The 21,187-nt window shown below is 34.5% G+C and overlaps 1 protein-coding gene across 2 annotated transcripts in view; it reads right to left on the bottom strand.

Moving 5' to 3' along the window:
- chd4a (chromodomain helicase DNA binding protein 4a) overlaps positions 1–21,187 on the bottom strand; it is a 60,487-nt gene that overhangs the window by 12,341 nt on the left and 26,959 nt on the right. For both annotated transcript variants that reach the window (XM_056479131.1, XM_056479130.1), the window contains exons 16-33: positions 20,834–21,034; positions 19,758–19,895; positions 19,528–19,649; positions 17,321–17,494; positions 17,099–17,240; positions 16,853–16,984; positions 14,324–14,441; positions 14,098–14,222; positions 11,577–11,669; positions 11,341–11,479; positions 10,271–10,446; positions 7,112–7,289; positions 6,453–6,539; positions 6,277–6,368; positions 5,691–5,824; positions 4,518–4,662; positions 301–463; positions 119–219 (exon numbers count right to left, since the gene is read on the bottom strand). In XM_056479131.1, the coding sequence (XP_056335106.1) occupies positions 119–219; positions 301–463; positions 4,518–4,662; positions 5,691–5,824; positions 6,277–6,368; positions 6,453–6,539; positions 7,112–7,289; positions 10,271–10,446; positions 11,341–11,479; positions 11,577–11,669; positions 14,098–14,222; positions 14,324–14,441; positions 16,853–16,984; positions 17,099–17,240; positions 17,321–17,494; positions 19,528–19,649; positions 19,758–19,895; positions 20,834–21,034 (2,460 nt within the window). The remainder of the gene's footprint in view (positions 1–118; positions 220–300; positions 464–4,517; positions 4,663–5,690; positions 5,825–6,276; positions 6,369–6,452; positions 6,540–7,111; positions 7,290–10,270; positions 10,447–11,340; positions 11,480–11,576; positions 11,670–14,097; positions 14,223–14,323; positions 14,442–16,852; positions 16,985–17,098; positions 17,241–17,320; positions 17,495–19,527; positions 19,650–19,757; positions 19,896–20,833; positions 21,035–21,187) is intronic.

The following is a 21,187-nucleotide window of genomic DNA, read 5'->3' on the forward strand; positions in this document are numbered from 1 at the left end:
AAACTGTGGGTTTTTTCACCATTGTGTGTGAAATGTTCTATACAAATAAACTAGCCTTGCCTTATATTGATGAAAAAAGCTGATACTCTAATATGATCATCTAAAAGCTGATACTCACTTCACTGTTTTTGTTTTCACTGGCCTCCTTCTCTCCGTCTCCGTTTTTCACCTTTTCTTTATCAGCATCTTTTCCAGCATCTTCTGCTTTGGGAACACCATCTGCAACAAAGACATTAAAAAGGTTAATTATTTAGATGGTGATATTATAAGTATTAATATAAGTGAATGAGGCAAGTGTACCTGGAGCAGGTGTGTTAGGCTGGGTGTCTGATGGAGTGCCAGTAGTGGGGGTTTTGCTGGGAGAATCAGGATGGCTGCCGGCAGTGGATGTGGTTTTATTTTCGTTTAGCTCCATCATCCAGGGCATCGACCACTGACCGTTTACATGCTCAAACTCTTGCACCTGAAAAAAAAACGTCATCACAATATTGATAATTTGATAACTGCATACATGGATTTAGCCATTCATGGGTTTTCTCATTCAATTTGTCATCAAAGAGATGGTTAATCCAATAAAGAAAAGCCTCCATGTGTTCCAAACCTGTTTAACATTAAGGAAATAAACTGAGGGATGTGGGAAAACAGCAGTCGTTAGGTGCATTTGACTTCATGCAGCTCTGCGCAGATCGATCGAAATCTGTCTTAAAGCGGTGCATGCTGGTTAGAAATGTTGTCCGGATTGACGATGCGCCGACGCCACGTGACTGTCACATGTGGCATCAAAGTACCGCGAACAGATCAGACGTTTGATTTAGCTAATGCAGCATCTGAAGAGCGATTGCTGGAACTGCGATGACGACACCGATATTACATGATTGGCCGAGTTCACCGCATGACAACAACCACGTGTGTTTCAGGTTTGTCATTGGACAACTTCTAAACCAAAAGTTTCTAAACAAACAGTTAACTTTTCATACCCTCTCTATCTTGTACACATCATGCTTATATAAAGACTACAAATATTTTACTGCAGTAATCATGTTTTGTTAAATAATCTGGTTATAAAGGCTAGATTGTTTGCACAGGTTTATTTTCGACCGATTTTATACAGACTATTTACTGCATTCAGCTCCATGAACGATTTAAATGATATATTTTAGTGAATAACCTCAATATTAACTCAAATAAGTCTTAAAGAAATAAAATAAAGACTAAAGAAATAAAATAATTATCATCGTTGATCCTGCCACCCTAAAGCTTTCTTAACAAATCAAGTTAAAGAACTATTTTATTAAATAATTATAAAATGATTTATATGATCAAACTAGATTAAAGACCTATCTGTTTAGTAAAGCATACACTCAGTGCACCATTTAGCGGGCTTCCACACAGGTTCTGCATCTTGTTGATATACACTGTGAACATCAGCTACGCTAATTATTTTCTTTATTCTCCATTTCCACCTGGGGATACTCTTCCCGAGGCCCTCTGACTATGCAGAGTCACTGATTCGATTCAAGACCAACGACGAGATGATCCCAAGGTTTCCATATCCTGGACCAGGCCGTATCCTGAGCAGCAACTGTGGTGGTCATGGAGGAGTGGAGAACATGAGACTGATTCCTGTGACGCTTCAGAGACAGAAGAGTCTTCGCTGAGGCCAGCTTCCAGCCTCCGCCGCTGAGACTGCAGCTCTGCACAAGACGTTTGGCCAGAGGAGAAATTAAAATGGCCGTGCCCAACTGAGCCTGGTTTCTCTCAAGGTTTTTTTTCTTCACTTTCGCCAGTTAGTGAAGTTTTTTTTTCCTCTCCGCTGTCGCCACTGGCTTGCATGGTTCGGGATCTGTAGAGCTGCGCATTGTTGGATTTGCTCTTCAATATTTGGACTCTCAGTAGTGATTATTAAACCACACTGAACTGAGCTCAACTGAACTGAACTAAAACACTACAAACTGAACTACACTGTTCCAATTTACTATGACCTTTTATGTGAAGCTGCTTTGACACAATCTACATTGTATAAGCGCTATACAAATAAAGGTGAATTGAATTGAATTGATTATACAATATACAAGTTTTAAAAGTGACACTGATATATCCTGCTATTTCTGGAAAACTTCTGCTGAAAGTGTAGCTTATTTATTTTAGGAATGTCCTTTTGTTCAATCTTTTTGGATTAAAGTGCTTTTTTGAAAATGCTTTCATTATCCAAAATAATATTAATCATTGTTTAAGACGTAAAACACCTTGTTTTGGGTGTTACACTAATATATACTGGAAAGTTTTAGATCTATAAATGTAAAGCCCTTTTAGCATGTTCAAACAAGAAGTATTAGCCTAAAGAGTGATGTTTAAACTCCTAAAATTTGTGCTTATTGCTTTGTATTTAATAGGCCCGTTCGTTTGAATGTTAATATTACCCTCTCGTTTCCACTTATTCATAATTACTTATAACTCCCTTATTGTTTAAAAATTAACTATAGTTTTTAGAGACTGTATTTTGATTTATTTGTACTGTAAATCTTTTGTTGTTATAAATAAAAAAAATGATGATGACAGTGTGATCGGTCATCATGACTGCCGCAACTTTGAGCCCCGAAGTGTTCAGCTGTCCGGCTTGACGGCTCCGTTTTCAACTCCGCCCCCGCCTGCGCTCAGCTAATCTCGTTGATCATCGGCTGCAGCTGTGCTTCATGTCGAACGCAACTATTGACTTCCATAGTAGGAACTAAAATACCATGGAAGTCAATGACTGCTTATTTCCAACATTCTTCAGCATAATTACAGAAGATATTTAGAAAAAAAGTTTAGAAGTTGAAAAGTTTATCCTTTCCTTGAAAATTAACTTTTTTTTTAAAAAAAAAGGCATCATATTATGGCATTTTATGTCGTATAATTAAAAATATCTTCAACATTTTGACCATGCGACGTCAGCGATGCCAACAGCCACGACGACACGTAAGCCGACGGCCACACGTAGGCCGCGCCGTAGCATATGCGTGCGCTTGACACAGAAGTATAAATCAGCCTTTATTCAGTGGAATATTTCTGATGGCTGATTGTCGCCACCTATTGGTTAAATAATGTAATTGCTGCCTACAACTTTCATTTTTTAGCATCCGTAAATGCATAAGATGGTGATTTTAATCTTTACCATAAACATCAGTGGCTTTATCTCAACTATAAACTGTTCTCCCAGCACTGCTGTGTTATTTGACTATTTGTAACTTCATAACTAACTCAAAAGACTAAAGACTGAATCACTTTCTTGACTGTTGTGTTTGCAGAAATTTGAAGGATTAATAAACGTATGCAAGTCACCATCAGTTATAATTTATGTTGTGTAGGTGTTAAAATCCCAATCATTTAATATTTAATCGTGCAGCTTACACTGAATGCATTGATGCAGGCTAAACAATTAGATAGAAAACACCTTTAAAAAACTAAGAAACCCACCACATCCCAAATAACCCACCACAACTTTTTCCATCTTCATTATATTTTACAGGAAAGCTTAAACGCTTTCATGCATGTGATTTGAATGACTTTAGAGGCGATCTCTCTGCGATCATTACAAATTTAGGATTAATCTACCAGTAAAAACAACGTATTAATCCACGGGCCATGTGTGTTCCGAATAGTTGGTAGTGATCCGCCCAAATCAAGGATCAACTGTGATCCGTTACACTCCTAATCATCACATTAATTGTCACATATTTGCAGGAGTGAACCCCTCAGTATGGAGTCTGATAATCAAATAATCCATATAGCTTGCAAATACTTCAGAAATGTGGCAAAATGACAGCAGACCTCTTTGTGTTCCTACTTGACTTGAATTGTTTACTTCACAACATTTCACTCATGCTCAGATTCGCTGAATAACCAATCAGAGCGCTCTCTTCTGTCAACGGCGGATTGTACGTGTTGAATTGACCTAATGAGCTCCTACGGTAACTCAACGACAGACAACACACCAAACAACTAGCTGAACAGACAAAGCCCAATGGCTGACTGTGTCCCCCAGCCTTAATATGACTAGACCCACACGGAATCTGCTCGCGCGGAAATCCACAGATTTTTAGCCCATCATTGAGTCTATTTATTTACTTGTGTAAATGTGTGTACATTTATATTTGTTTGGCATTTTTACTAATATTACTGACTAACATAAAAATGTTCATATGATTTATTTACAATACAGTTTGTAAAGTAATATTTCCTGTCTTTTAGTAGATCTATTATATAAGAGATTTGCTTTGTTTACCAAATAAGTGGATCTAATAGGATTTGCATTGTAAACGTTAAATAGAAGTTAAATAGATATTATTTTTGATTTCGTATATTAAGTTTTCAAGTTATGATACTCCCAAAATCTTTTTTTCCCCCGCAAAATTCTCTGCAGATAAAGAAAAAAAATGTCCGCAGATCCTGTCATTCTCTCTGGCCCCTAAACATGACCTTTTAATTGTACAGGAATTGGCTGTTGTATTGCCTTCCAACAATGCTGATGCGTTTACCTTCTTTCGGATGAGCGACATCACACCGATGCGCGTGAGGACGTGCTGCCGTGACAGTCCCTCCCGAGGAACACCATCTGCAAAGCTTTCAGCACCATCTGCACCAGGCTCACACAAGTGCCGCATAAAGAGAGAGACGTAAGCCCTGAGAAAAAGCAAGATACAGAAGACCATCAGAACCAGTTAACATTTCTCATAAGACCAAATCAATGATTGTTTGCTAAGGAATTTATGGTAAGCCGTTCACTTACAGATCAATACAATAAATGCATAAATAAAAACAAACAAGCACACAACAGACACTTATGCATTCACAGTTTTCTCTTTTTATTTCGTTTTTAAATGGATAGTTCACCCAAAAAAAAAAAAAAAATGTATTCACCCTTCACTTGGTCTTGTTTCTTTCTTCTGTTGAACTCAAAAGAAGATATTTTGAGAAATGTTGGTTGCTGGCAGCCATTGACTTAAGTAATTTAGTCATACTTAAATCACAGTAATTTTGCTGTGGAAATTGATGAGTGACGTCAATCAGCTTTCTTTAAGATGTCTTCTTTTGTGTTCAACAGAAGAAAACCACACGAGGGAGTATAAATCATGAAGTAACTTTTTAATTTTGAGGTGTTTTCATTTTTTAAAATACGTCTCTTAAGCTCACCAAAGCTGCATTTATTGTAAAAATACTGTATGGAAGTATGGAAGCAGTGATATAAGACAGAATTTCCTAAATGAATAGAAAATTCAATAAATAAAGTCTAAACACTGCAAAAAAATAAAAATAAAATTGCATGATAAAAGTTTTTCCTAATCTCTTATCATTAACTTAATGCATCTTTGAAGAACTGAAGTCTTCATTTCATCAAGAAATAATCTTACCACAAATGTTTTGAATGAAATGTATTTTCACACAATTCTTCTTAAAAACTAAGCTGCAGTTTCAACCTGCAACTATGACTTTTTCCATTATTTGTAAAAAAAAATTATATAAAATAATAAATAAATAAATAAATAAATAAATGAACAAATCAAATGAATCAATATTCAGTTAAACATTTCTAATCTGGTCATACTACTAAGATACTACTACAAAAACAAAACAAATTGAATTTAAATGACAAAACTAGTATATAAATTATTTTTGACCCCGTTGTTTGTTAATACTAAATTAAAACTCACTTAAACTCTCTCTCTGATTTGCCCCGCAGGTCTCTAACCAGCCACTGCGTTGTGAATGCGTCCTGAGGCGGCATCCCATAACGCATCACTGCATTCAGGAAAGCCTTCCTTTGACGAGCATTGAAACCCAACACCTGCCAAATCAAAACGGTTTAGTTCTTTTGACAACTCAAACTCAAAATACGCAAGTTAAAACATCAAAAATCTCACAATTCTGTTTGTTTGTTTATTTATTGTCACATCAGCAACGTATGGCTATTTCATGGCAATATTAGTATACATAAAAACATAATACTTCATATATTACATATAACTTCATAATTCAATATGATGATACAAACAATCCTCACTATCCTTCAGCTTGCCACAGAGGAATGAACCAGCAGTTACTCTGGCATATGTTTTATTTGACGGATGCCCTTCCAGCCACATGATACACAAAATAAATAAATAAAAGCTTTTATATTAAAAATGCTAGATATTATTTTTAGTCCGATAGATAACAAATAACTACAAATTCTTCCCGGGTTACATTTTGAAAAACATCCATTAAAGTAATCCGAGTAGAGTGCAAATCTCGTCTCACCTCTATGTTGCCGCTCACTCTGGCCAGCAGGGGGGGCAGAGGTTTATCTTTGTCGTTTCTGAGGCCTTTCCTGTTGGGTCGCCGTGAATTGGCTGCAAGCAGACGACCATAATTGTGTTTAAAGAAAGTGTCTATTTGTTATTAAATTAAGTTCGATTTAGCTATGCTGATCTCACCTTCTGATCGCTCGTCAAAGTCCTCGTCTCCTTCCTCTGATGCAACCGAATAATCTGATTGGCCGTCAGATTGATCGTCCTGCCAATCTGTAACAGATAAAAGCCAAGTATTTGATTTTTATTATTTATTTGGATTTTTATGCATAGATTTCCTAATTCACTCACATATTTATGGTTCACAGAACTTTTTAGATTGGATATGCAAAACAATTAAATATCAGAAGTGTAGAAATAAAATTAAGTAAACAAGGATTTAACATTTAGGACTCAAAGATATGAGAATATGGCATTAAACTACCATAATAATAAAATAATATTTATATGTAATCAAAGTAAGTTATGATAATACTCAATAATTCAATAATTCAATTGCTAATACAGGGTTTACTTTATGTAGTTGTTTCCTCTAAATAAATCCAAATAAAATGGGGATGGTACATTTGACACTGTACGTGTTCAAATTTACTATGTGGGTTTTTTATTTTATCGTTCTTCATCCTATTTTTCCTTATGTTCTCTATTAAAAAATTCTTAACTTCTAGGCTCTAAGTCTTCTAAGTCTGGCCTTAGAAGCATAACCACTTGCAATTGCTGCTTATGTTGAATGGGATAAAAGTCCTCAAGTATGGTGTGCAGTTTGGTTTGGTCACATCTCTCACCTCTGTCCTCCTGAGAGCCGTCGTTGTAGTTGACCTGTTTGCGGATTCGTTTGCCCTTGCCTAGATTACGAGCCAAATCCTCCTGCTGCTGCTCATAATGGTGTCGGAGGAGTTTCTCCCAGTAATCTGGATCCACACTTTCCTCCTGCTTGATGATTTCCCTCTGAACTTCCTCTTCCTGTGGTCGAAAGACAGGAAACGGGTGACTTCATTTATTTCATTTGACTTCATTTTAATTTGACTTCACATATAATTTCAAACACGAAACCTTTCATTAATCATAATATTTATCTTTAAATGAAAATTTAAGAATACAAAAAAAAACATGTAAAATTACAATAGTAATAGCGGTCTTAATATTTCCATCTTAATCCATTAAACCAACTTAAATTAATTACTATTGTGAAAATTCACTAAATAAAAAAAAATGAATGAGATTTTAAAATTGCTACACTAATTTGTCTTAATTTTGTTATATATATATATATATATATATATATATATATATATATATATATATATATATATATATATATATACACACACACAAACACACGCCAAACCAACATATATTATTGTTACAATCATTGTAATATTTCAAAACTAATAATAAAATAAGGGATATTTCACCCAGAAATTCTGCCTCAATTTGTTTAAAACCTTTTTTCATTCAGTATTTTCATCTGTTGAACACAAAGATATTTTGAAGAATGCTGGTTGCTGGCACCTATTGACTTGTATAGTCAAATACAGTATAGGAAAAAAAAAAAAAAAAAAAAAAAAAAAAAAAAAGAAAGTCAATGGGTGCCAGCAACCAGCATTCTTCAAAACATCTTCTTGTGTGTTCAACAGAAGAAAGAAGCTCAAATATGTTTTGAACAAGTGAACGCAGTGAAAATGATGGAAATATTTACAATTTGAGAGATCCATGCCCAAGAAAAAACAAAACAAAATTATAAACCTCTTTAAAATCTTCTGTAAAAACCTGTAAATCTTAAGGTTATTGCACACTGCATTTGAAATTTTCGTCCGTAATTTTCGCATGTTAATAAATAAACTCGACCTCACGTTGTGTGTATCGAATTGACACACTGCCTCCCAAACTTTCGTCCGTCATAAAAAAAAACAACTCGAACTGAGTTCAATTTTCGCATCCAAAAAAGCAATTTGAGAGGAGTTTTGACAGTTCAGAGCCACCGCACAAGCAAAAAGCTGAATGCTTTTTTTTCTGTAGAATGCCGTCATTTTAGCTACAGATAACTTTAGGACAAACACAGTGCATAAAATAAAGACAGAATGTGGAGGACGGCTGAGAAACCCTATGCTGTATACAGTAACTGGCGCACGTCTCCCCTGCTGCTTCTTGGGCTACGTACACACTGCAGCCAAATGTGGCCCAAATCAGATTTTTTTGCCCACATGTGACTCAGGTAATGACAGTGTGAACAGCCCAAACCGCATGGAATCTGATCTTTTCAGGTCAGATCTGTGCCACTTTCACATGTAGTCCTAAATCAGACACAGATCTGATGTTTTGCAATGCGACCGCAGTGTGAACAGTTTTGTCGGATTTCATGTGATTTTACATAATCTTCGAGTGACATGCGTCATCATTCTGTGCTGCAAACATCCTCTACTCCTCAGCAGCATAGTAGAATAGCACACAGGGCGATTACTGGACCACAGAAAGTTGGTTGTTCATTTTGAAAAAGATTTTGAAGGCAAAACTGGTGCTTGTTAACGATTCAGGCACGGGATGATCGCGTGCGTGTTGCGGATAGTGGATCCGTGTGCAAAGGAGAGAGAGCTCGAGCACCCAACCCCCCTTCTGTACGTGTCTGCTGTTTATAACGAAGTAAAATGAAATAACTCTGCTAATGGAGATAAACCAGCTCTGCCTTCACAGTTCAATCTGCGGCTGCTCATTAACCCGTGAGTTCACTACACCGGTGGTCATAAATCAGAAATGATCAGTGTTTACAATCACAAGTGACTTATTTTAGATTTCAAATGCCGAAATACACATTAGTAGTAGCAGAACAATCATTTACAGTTCTTAAAATACACCACGGTTGTCTGTGAAAAGGGTAATAATCATATAAGCATGATCCGACAACGTGCTTACTTCATACAGCAGGGGTCACCAAACTTGTTCCTGGAGGGCTGGTGTCCTGCAGATTTTAGCTCCAACTCTAATCAAACACACCTGAACAAACTAATCAAGGTCTTGCTAGGTATACTTAAAACACCCAGGCAGGTGTTTTGAGGCAAGTTGGAGCTAAACCCTGGAGGGACACCGGGAGATTGGTGACCCCTGTCATACCGTCTCACGTGTGCATAATTAGACATTTTATGCTGTCCGTAACTGTACTTTTGCGCATGCGGGTCAGTTTAGGACCATGATCTGTTCACACTGCAAATCTAATATTGGCCACATTTATAAGAGCAGTGTGAACAGCCATGCAAAAAAATCAGATCGGAGAAAAAAAAAAATCTGATTTGAGCACTAAGCCTGGCAGTGTGAACGTAGCCTTGTTGTGTGTGTGTGTGTGTGTTCATACATTCGACGTACTGCCCATAGACATTTTAATAGAAAGCATGGTCCGCTTTTTGTTTGTTAATAATGTATATCTATAATAATGTCTGTAGGCACCGCTAGTCTCTGTTCAGCATTTGTTTACGTTCATGAATGCGTGAAGCGTCAAAATTCCACTAATTTCCTGAAATATTCAGCATTTTGGCATAATCATAGCACAGCTGTTTGATAATGAGCTGAACTCTCAATTCTCTTTATGCAGAATATGTAGCCTATCTCTATGCACAATATGTAGCCTATTCCTCTTTCTAGTTTGGAGAAGACACAGGAGAAGTATTACTGCTTGAAATGTTTTGCGTTTTATCGTGATGGATTAATTGATACGCATCTCACTCAGTGTGCAAGGTTTGTTTACGTGATGAATTTTTCACACAAAAAAAACGCATATGAAAATTTCCGACGTCAGTGTGCCTTTAATCTTCTCACTTTCCAAATGTTAAACCAAGATTTAACACTAATATTTCACAGTGAAAAGAAAACTTGACATTACAAGCTTCTAACTCAAATAACCACGCAGTCCTAGTGCCAGCGTCAATCCCACAATGCTCTTTGTCGGCACTCACCGCCTCCTCCTCATCCTTGACCACATACTGCGCCACTTTGAAGGAGCTGAGATACTCGTTCATGCTCTGGAGCTCCGTGTCGTCGGTCGCGTCCTGATTACGATCCAGCAGGCGATCGATGGCTTTGTCATCATAGTGAATCACACTGCTGTCCTCTTGTCCTTCTTTGTTCTCCCCTAAAACAGACAAACAAACACAACTAATTCAATCCCAGTTCTTCAGAGTGTCAGCAGGTTTTATGAGGGTAAACTTATTTAAAAGACCAACAAAAGAAAACTTTAGGGGGGAAAGAGAAAACTATACAGCAATGTGTGTTAGGAATTACTTATAATAGAGAGTATTTAAAGAGTTGAGTTCATAGATCAGTTTGTTTTAACTTTGAAATGTTGCAAATTTATTAATTAATTTTACATAAAGGGGTTTAAACAGTTGTGTGGCTACAGTCTGTGAATATAGCCAGCTTCTAATGGTAAAAATGTATACATTTTATTGTCTATAATCACACTTGATAAAAACTCTGCAGAAACACTTTGATTGACATTCTTCCTTTGCACGTGTCAGAGGGGGAAAGCCCCGCCCATTAGTGACGATCTCTCCCTCATTAGCATAGGATGTTAGTCTCATTTTTAAATCTGCCAATATGCTGACGCTATGTTGACGCATTTGTAGCTCCGCCCTCTTTTGAAAAGTTTACAATCTCACTTGAATTTAAAGCAACAGTCACCAAAACGTCACAATTACAACCAATGCCAGTTCTATGAAACATTATTCATGGGGTATTTTGAGTGGGGGGGACATCAAAGACTTATTTTACATCTTATAAAGTAGGGCATAATAGGTCACCTTGAAGTGTGATTATATAAAAATAGAATTAATCAATTTTACCATTTAAATTCACACACTGTTACCACACAACTGTGTTTAAGTCCCTTATAAAAGTGATTTTTGCATAATAGGTCCCCTTTAAAGGACTTTAAGGTCTTAGTTTAAAATCGATATAAGACTTTAAGTAGAAACCCTGTACTGCACTGAGAAGCTTTTAGTTTACAAATGTTGATATTTTCTCATACCTTCTCCATCGTCCTTAAATAGCTCCTCTGTACCGAATTTAAGAATATCATCGAGCTCCTGTTTGGACATCGAACCAGTCTTTGAGCCCAATCCAGGACGCACAACCAAGTGAGTCAACATCATCTTCTTCTTGGCCACCTTCAGATTAGAAACACAAATAAACCAGTCGGTTTAGATTCAACGGAGGCTGTTGGCAAATAATATTATTAAGTTTCCTGCAAAGACATGATTATACCTGAGTAATTCGCTCTTCTACAGAAGCTTTGGTCACAAAGCGGTAGATCATCACCTTCTTGTTTTGACCAATCCTGTGAGCTCTGCTGAAGGCCTACAAAGAAAAAACACAAAGCAAATTGAAGATGGCGATAACAAAACCAAAAAGAGTAAAATAAATAAATAATGTGACCTTATGAGTTTGTTAAAAACACTTCATATTGAGTAATATTACTGAACTCCAGTGGCATTTCTGTAGAGCTGCTTATGACCTAGTAAACTAATAAAATAACTGATGAACACAATTTGCACATTCTGTTTTACACAATTTATAAGTTCAGAACTAATCTGAACTGTATTACAAATATACCCATTGCAGTTAACTAAAACCATGCAATAATACATGTCATTTGCATTAAATTGCCAGAAAAACAAGAAATACAGTTGAAACCAGAAGTTTACATACACTCTAAAAAAAGGAACATAACAACTTTTTAAAAAATGTCTGATGGTAAATCATACTAAACGTTTACTATTTTAAGTTCGTTAGGATTAGCTAAATCATTTACATTTGCTAAATGCCAGAATAATGAGAGAATTTTTTATTTTGAGAATTTTTTATTAATTTCTAGACAGTCAAAAGTTTACGTATACTTCCTTGGTATTTTTTACCTTTGCTTTTAAACTGTATAACTTTGGTCAAACGTTTTGGGTATCCTTCCACAAGTTTCTCACAATAGTATGAAGGAATTTTGGCCCATTCCTCCTGACAGAATTGGTGTAACTTGTCTTGCTCGCACAAGCTTTTTCAACTCTGCCCACAAATTTTCTATAGGATTGAGATCAGGGCTTTGTGATGGCCACTCCAAAATATTTACTCTGTTGTCCTTAAAGCACATTTGAACTAATTTGGCAGTTCGCTTCGGGTCATAGTCTGTTTGGAAGACCCATTTGTGACCAAGTTTTAATTTCCTGGCTGATGTTTTCAGATGTTGCTTCAGTATTTCTACATAACGTTTTTTCTTCCTGATGCCATCTATGCTATGAAGTGGACCAGTCCCTCCTGCAGCAAAACAGCCGCACAACATGATGCTGCCGCCATACTTCACAGTTGAGATGGTGTTCTTAGGCTTTTAAGCTTTCCCCCTTGTCCTCCAAATGTTACACTGGTCATTATGGCCAAACAGTTCAATCTTAGTTCCATCAGACCACAGGACATGTCTCCAAAAAATTTGTCTTTTTCCCAGTGTAACTTTGCAAATTGTAAACTGGCTTTTTTTGCTGATTCTGTCTTGTTGATTTTCCCATGTTGTCACACAAGGAAGCAGTGTGTTTGAGGTTTTCCTTAAATACTATTCAACAGTTGTGCCTCCGATTAACTCAAATGTTGTCAATTAGCCAATCAGAAACTTTAAAAACCTCGACACCATCATCTGAGCTTTTTCAGAGGCATAATAATCTTATTGTATGTAAACTTGACTTTCAAGAAAATTGTCCCAAAAATATCTCTCTCATTATTCTGCTATTAAGCATAACAGAAACAAATTTGATAATCCTAACTTACCTAAAAGAGAAAAAGTTCATATACATTAACATCTGACTTTTTTAAAATGGTTATGTGCCTTTTTATACAGTGTATGTAAACTTCTGGTTTCAACTGTATATAAAAATAATAAATAAACTTCAACCCATTTACTTCTATTCGACTAATTTGTTTAATTAAAATAAAAGTAAAACTTATATATAAAAAATATGTATTATGACAAAAAACAGAACCCCCACAAAATGACTAAACCATTGAAAAATATTAACATTCAAAATATACATCAATATTTAATTAATTCTGCATTATCTGAGTTGAGCTGCCTAAAACTCCTTTTCTCTCATGACTGAAATAGGGATTTTACAATTTACTGCACAAAATTAAATTAAATCAGTTACTATAGCTAACTTAAACAATAATAATCTAAACTTCTATCATTTGCACAGCAAGTTGACCAAAACTAAATAGGCATTAAACAATTGCCAAAACAAATCCATATTTTTATAATTTCATTTAAAAAAATACATTAAAAAGCCATAAAAATTATATATATATATATATATATATATATATATATATATATATATATATATATATATATATATATATATATATATATATATATATATATATATATACACACACATACATACATACATACATATACACACATAATAAATTACGTGAATCTTAAATATTCTGGAAAACAAAAAGAAATAAAGCAGAATTTAAATGTGTAATATTTCGTATATATTACATATTATTTTCCATATATATTATTATAATGTATAATAATAATAATTGGTGAAAAGTTTCCATTAATTGATTGATTTTTGTTCGTTTACTACTTCAATGAAACAACTCTTTTTAAAAGCTTTTTAAATCACTATATAAACAAAAAGGACTTCTGAAAGTTCAGGAAAAATGTTTAACATGTCATATCTCACTGATTTTACCAGATTAGTCAGCGTTCAAACACCAGCCAGAGTCCAATGCTTACCTGAATGTCATTGTGAGGGTTCCAATCAGAATCGTAGATGACGACAGTGTCTGCGGTTGCCAAATTGATACCCAAACCACCAGCTCTGGTTGAGAGCAGGAAAACAAACTGAGGAGCACCAGGAGCTAAAGCCAAAGAAACCCACAATTCACAATGAGAGTTGTCATCTCATTTCAGAAATGAAGCTGGTACAGAGAAAAACATTGTGTCAAACATCTAGTCTAACCGTTAAAGCGGTCAATGGCTTCCTGCCTCATGCCTCCTGTGATTCCTCCATCAATACGCTCATATTTGTAGCCCTCATTCTCCAGGAAATCCTCCAGCAGGTCCAACATTTTGGTCATCTAGATCACAACAGAATATCTCAAACCCTGCTGTGCATACTAAACATGCATCATATACATATTTTATTATTATTATTATTATTATTATTATTATTGTTATTATTAATAATAATAATAATAATAATAATAATAATAATAGTAATAATACATTTTAATTGAGGCGCCTTTCAAACCAATCAAGGTCACAGTACATAAGACTCAATAAATAACCATAAACAATAAAAAAAAAAGCAGCAACAAGTGCTTCCTATATCTATTATGTAAAATATTTATAAACCACTAGAATATTCTCTGCATTTATTAGATATTGGTTTGTGTATTCATAGTTTTATTTAATAAATGTCTGAGAAAATTTCTTCCAAATTTCAAATTAAAAAGCATTATTCCTTCCTAATATAGAAACTGGTCAGAATAAGAAATGTTTGGACTTGCTGGAACTGATTATCAGTGTTATTACATTAAATATAGATTTATTAACGTTTCTGAAGTTCAACTTTCTGATTGTTGGCATTGTGCTGGCAAAAACGTGGGGAGTGGAAAGAGGTGGTGCTTCCTGCGCACACTCTCCTCTCCATATGCACCAGACACTTTTTTTTTTACAAAACTCTTGGAAAAAAATTTTGCAATTCTTAGTGTACTTCTACAGGTGGTTTGTCAAGCCCTCTCACCTGTGTGAAGACACTTTCTTTTCCTCTCCATATGCACCAGTTCTTGTGAGCACCTCATACTTTGTGAAAAACATTGTGCAATTCTGAATGTGCTCCATACAGACAGACTAGAGCAGTGTTTCCCAACCCTGTTCCTGGAGGCACACCAACAGTACATATTTTGGATGTCTCCCTCATCAGACCCATTCACTTCAGGTTTTGGAGTCTCTTCTGATGTTCTGATGAGCTGATTCAGGTGTGTTTGAATAGGAAAAAGCTAAAAAATGTGTACTCTTGGTGCCCTATCATCCACCTGGCGCAATGTGGCGCAAGGCGCGCCGCAATCGTTGTTTGCTAGTTTCAGCTTGGCGCAAGAGTCATTTTGACATTATGCGCCACGCTGTTTAAGAAGCAAATGCATTTGCGCTCATATGTGCGCCCATAGGCGCTCTGATCTAAAAAAGGAGGCGTGTTGAGGCGCATTGCTATTTTGAGGAACTATAATAGACTGTTCTATAGACCAGATCAAAGCTGGTCTATTGTCCAGCGCAGAGCGTGTTAGTTGTGCGCCTCGCTTACACATTGCTTAATACACACAAGATGTAGAGCAATACGCAAATATCTTTACATATGAAAAAAAGAATTAAAATATTAAGAAATATATATATATATATATATATATATATATATATATATATATATATATATATATATATATATATATATATATATATATATATATATATATATATATATATATATATATATATATATATATATAAAGGATTAAAATATTACAAAACATTATTTTCTAGCCTACATAAATATAAAAACCATACTTTCATGCCTTCTTCATCTCGGGGGCTTTTTCAGTTTATTTGTGACGATTTGCATTTGTATAATGTTATTATTATTAGAAGTATTTTTAATTATATGCATATTTATATTTGTTTTATTAAAAACAAGCTTAGATTTGCCCACCTGTCAGGTTTTAGACCATATGGGGCATAACATGTGTATTAGGATATAACTCAGTTTTTTGACCATAATTCATTATTATTGTTCATTTATTCGTTTGCTGGAAATTAGAACTCAATTTAGAAATAGTTTTGACACAAATCTTTGCGCTTAACAAAGAAAATTTATTATTTATAGGCTAATAGATGTCTGTGCTTACAAGGTTTCCCTATCTACGAGAGCGAAAGTGAAAGTAAACAATGAGGAAGCTCATCTCTCACTCTCGTGCTGTAGATGCTCTGCTTAACTGTTTTCTCGCTAGTGAAGTGTTCAGTTTTTACACTTACAAAGTCCGCCATGTAAATAGCAAATGCACTATGGTGCGACGCAACTGGCTCTTAAAGGGAATGGGAGATGAGACTCTGATTGGTTTATTCTCAAAACACACCTATAACTCATTAAGAAAATAAGCTCAACCCTCTTAGACCATGCGCCACGGCGCAAAGCCGATTTTTCCGTCCTAAAAATAGCACAAGTGGATTGTGACACGCCCTTAATGCGTTTGTGCCTTGCGCTTCGCACTTTGCGCATGGATCATCAAAATAGAGCCCTTGGTGTGTCTTCAGGAACAGAGCTGGGAAACACTGCATTAGAGGACAAACATTGAATAAAAATGTCTGCTAAATAAAAAAATTAAAAAAGAACATTTGAGAAAAATCTTAAATGTTGTGTTTGAGTTATCATGGTTTGTGCCAGAGATTAAAACAATATGAAACCTAATTAAAAAACAAAGTTTTTTTTGTTTACCTGAGAGAAGATGAGCACCCTGTGTCCGCCCTCCTTCAGCTTGCGCAGCATCTTCTGCAGTAGCAGCAGTTTGCCAGAAGATTTAGTCAGGCCACCACCTTCATACATCCCATTGGGCATTTTGGCAGCTTCCTGTTTCACACAGCCAATCAAGAGATCAGAGATTTTCTGATCCGGTACCCTCCAATTTCATATGCGACTAATGTTTGCATTGAATGGAGAGAAACTTAGAAACATGGACTGTACCATAGCAGCAGCAGGGAAAAGATAAGGATGGTTACAGCACTTCTTCAAGTCCATGACCACATTCAGCAGAGAAACCTGATTTCCTCCACCACGAGTGTTCAGAGCATCGAAGTTTCGGGTTAGGATGAACTTGTAATATTTCCTGAATTAAAAAAAGACATACGTTTATCAGAAACTCTGCATATTGTGTGAGCTTGTTTTGGTTTCTCGGCGCACACTCACTTCTGCATGGGGCTGAGCTCCACGCGCACGATCAGCTCTGTTTTTGAAGGCATGTGCTTGAACACGTCGGCTTTGAGTCTCCTGAGCATGTGTGGACCCAGCATGTCATGAAGCTTTTTGATCTGGTCCTCCTTTGCGATGTCTGCAAACTCCTCCAAGAAACCCTCAAGATTACTGCAGAGCAAAAAATAGTGTTATTTTTGTGTGCAAATACCCAAAGGGACACCAGAGGGTGCTAAGAGAGGGCCTGAAAATGTTAGTTTTTTTTGTTTTTAGTGTTAGTAAAGAGTTGTTCATTTATACCTCCTTACAATATTAATAATGTGATGTTAAAATGAGTGCTTCATCTATTTTTAGTGTGTTGCTCACTGAAATGATGTTTGGATTGTGCTATACAAATAAAATGTGAAGTAAAAAACTCTCTATAACAAGTAAATTAACAACAATACAATGATTTAGATAGATTTCTTTAAAATATGTGTGCATTATGAATGTATATTAAGTAATATAAAAATGTTAATAGTTATATCTAAAAGATTCTCTAAACATTCATGAAAAAGTATTTTTCAAAAGTGCTGGAAAATGTAAAAAAAAAATTAAACATAATAAATAAAACTAATATAATAAAAAGAATATATTAATACAAAAAGGTGAAAAACATTAATTTTGTTTAATTTATATTAAGTTTATAAATATAATATTTAAAATAATCTTAAGTTATATTAAAAAAAATTGCAATCACAAAAAACAGAGTATTTAGAAAAAATGCTGGAAAAACTTATTAAAAACAAATTTAATTTACATAAATCTTGCTTAATTTATAATCAAGAATAATATAAGTATTATTTATTGATATAAAGCAGATGTGAACAGTGACATTTTGTAAACAAAACTATTTATAAAAAATAAAAACAATAAACTTAAAAAATGTATTAATATAAGAGGTGATTTTTTTTTGCATAATTTACATTAAAGAATAATAAGAGTATTATTGATAAAAAGCTGATGTAAAAATTGACATTTTATAAACAAAGCTATTTATTAAAAATAAAAACAATACATTTAATTAATAAATATAAGGTGACTTTTGCTTAATTTATATTAAAGAATTTAAAAAATAAATAAATTTAGTATTATTTATTGATAAAGAGCGATGCAAAAAGGTCAACATATTTCAAATATTTTACGTGCAAAATAAATTTATATTAAATAATATTTAAAATAACCTTAAGTTATATTTAAAAAAGATTGTTCACAAATCACAAAAAAACTATTTAAAAAATGCTGGAAAAATTATAATAAAAACAATCAATGTAATTAAAAATATATATTAATACAAAAGGTAATAACACATTAATTTTGCTTAATTTATAATCAAGAATAATAAGAGTATTATTTATTGATAAAAAGCAGAGTGACATTTTATAAACAAAACTATTTCTAAAAAAATAAAAACAATAACCTTAATAAAAAATTTATTAATATAAGAGGTGATTTTTTTTGCTTAATTTACATTAAAGAATAATAAGAGTATTATTGATAAAAAGCAGATGTAAAAAGGGACATTTTATAAACAAAACTATTTATTAAAAATAAAAACAATAAATTTAATAATTTACATAAAAGGTGACTTTTGCTTAATTTATATAAAAAAAAACAGTATTATTTATTGATAAAGAGCGATGCAAAAAGGACAACATATTTCAAATATTTTATGTGCATATAAAATTTATATTAAATAATATTTAAAATAACCTTAAGTTATTAAGGTTTAAAAAAAGATTGTTCACAATCACAAAAAACTATTTAAAAATGCTGGAAAAATTATAATAAAAACAATCAATGTAATTAAAAATATATATTAATACAAAAGGTAATAACACATTAATTTTGCTTAATTTATAATCAAGAATAATAAGAGTATTATTTATTGATAAAAAGCAGAGTGACATTTTATAAACAAAACTATTTATAAAAATAAAAACGTAACAAAAATCTAATAATAAAATGTATAATACAGACATAAAAAGTATTAAGACTTTAAGAAAAAATTATTATTGAACAACTGAACAAAGCCCTTCATTATCTTTGTAATTGATCATTAAAATCCTTAAAAGCTTTCATTAAAAATCTTTAAATTAATTAACTCAATTATTAATAATGCTTTTTTTTTTTTTATTTAGAGAGAAAGCTTAACACAAACTGACCTGAATCTCTCCGGCGTGAGGAAGTTGAGCAGATGGAAAAGCTCTTCTAGGTTGTTCTGCAGTGGTGTTCCTGTCAACAACAGCTTATGCTGCAGCGGGTAGTTGTTCAGTATCCTGAAAAACTATGGACACCACAGAACAGTAGTAAACCATCACAAATGGGTCATTTAAAAATGAACAGAATTCATTCAAACCAATGTAGCATAAAAAAACAGCCATGTCGGTCTCACCTTCGACTGGTTATTCTTCAGTCTGTGGGCCTCATCAACAACCAGACAAGCCCAGTCGATGGAGCCCAGAACGGCCGTGTCAATAGTGATCAACTCATAGGAGGTCAACAGCACGTGGAACTTGACGGACGCTTCTTTCTGCAGGATCATCAGGAAACAATTCATTACGCATAGATTCAAGCATCTGCTGTCATTAGCTATGTTTCCATCCAAAAACGCGAATGAACTTTATTCGCAAAACTGGATTATCGCATTAAAGACGTGCGAATAAAGCAGCGTTTCCATCCAACTAGTCAAAGCAAACAAAATCATCACTTCCTGATTAACTGGCGTCAAATATCAACAGTAAAAACTGAATTTACTGCAGTAGGAGAAGCTGCGTCAATCTTTTCTTCATCTAATAAACGACTTGCGCCTCAGAGGGCAATCCTGACACGCTGAGAACAAGCGGTGGCGTTTGAAGGTGTCAGACGCGGAGCACAGACGCTCTTGATTCTGGAGGTCATTAATAATATAATAACACTAATACTTAAACGGTAAGACATTTTAGAATGACCAAGACAACAGTTCAGATGGTTTACAGTGTGCTCAGCCTGCTGGTTTGTCCATTCATACACATTTTCATCATCACATGATCTCTTATAACAAAATCACATGACCTATTTTAATGCGCGTAGTTTATGCTCATCTTTTCTTATCAAATAAAAAGTGTCCTACTTAGTAATGCGCATACGTTATTTATGCATATTTTTTTTAAATGTATGTGCATCTTGGCGTTTCCATCAACCGTTTTCTTATGCGCATATCCAAAATGCGCATTAAAATAGGTGGATGGAAACATAGCTACTGAGAACATTTAGGTGCACAGCAATAAGTGATAAAAGTCGAGGGGGGAAAGATATTTTGGGGTCTGTACTGCTCAATGGAAATGAGCAATAAAATAACAATGCCAGTATTAAATCTGATTAACATGTCGCAGAAAACTATTTAAATACTTGGGGTATAAAGCATGTGATGGAGCATGTAAACACACTCAATGAAGAGGAGTAATGAAAAGAGTCTTCCAGCTAACTGACCTTCATCTTGGAGGGTTTCTTGCCACCACGGATGGCGTTGTTTTCGAAGGAGAACTCATTTTCTCTGATGACGGCTCTGCTGTCTTTGTCACCGACGTATGTGACGACGTACATGTCCGGGGCCCACATCTCAAACTCTCTCTCCCAGTTGATGATGGTGGACAGCGGTGCACTGACCAGGAACGGGCCCTTAGAATGACCCTGGAGAACAAAAAAAAACACAAGAGTCTTTTTATTTGATGTGCACTGGTTATCAAGCAAATACCAAATGAAAACAATTATAATTACCAATTTGTTTCAAAGCACAGCACATTTGAAACTTTTACTTTTAACCATCTTAAATTTAATAATAAC

The sequence above is a fragment of the Danio aesculapii genome, chromosome 19, assembly GCF_903798145.1.
Source record: "Danio aesculapii chromosome 19, fDanAes4.1, whole genome shotgun sequence".
In the NCBI taxonomy this organism is placed as follows: Eukaryota; Metazoa; Chordata; class Actinopteri; order Cypriniformes; family Danionidae; genus Danio; species Danio aesculapii.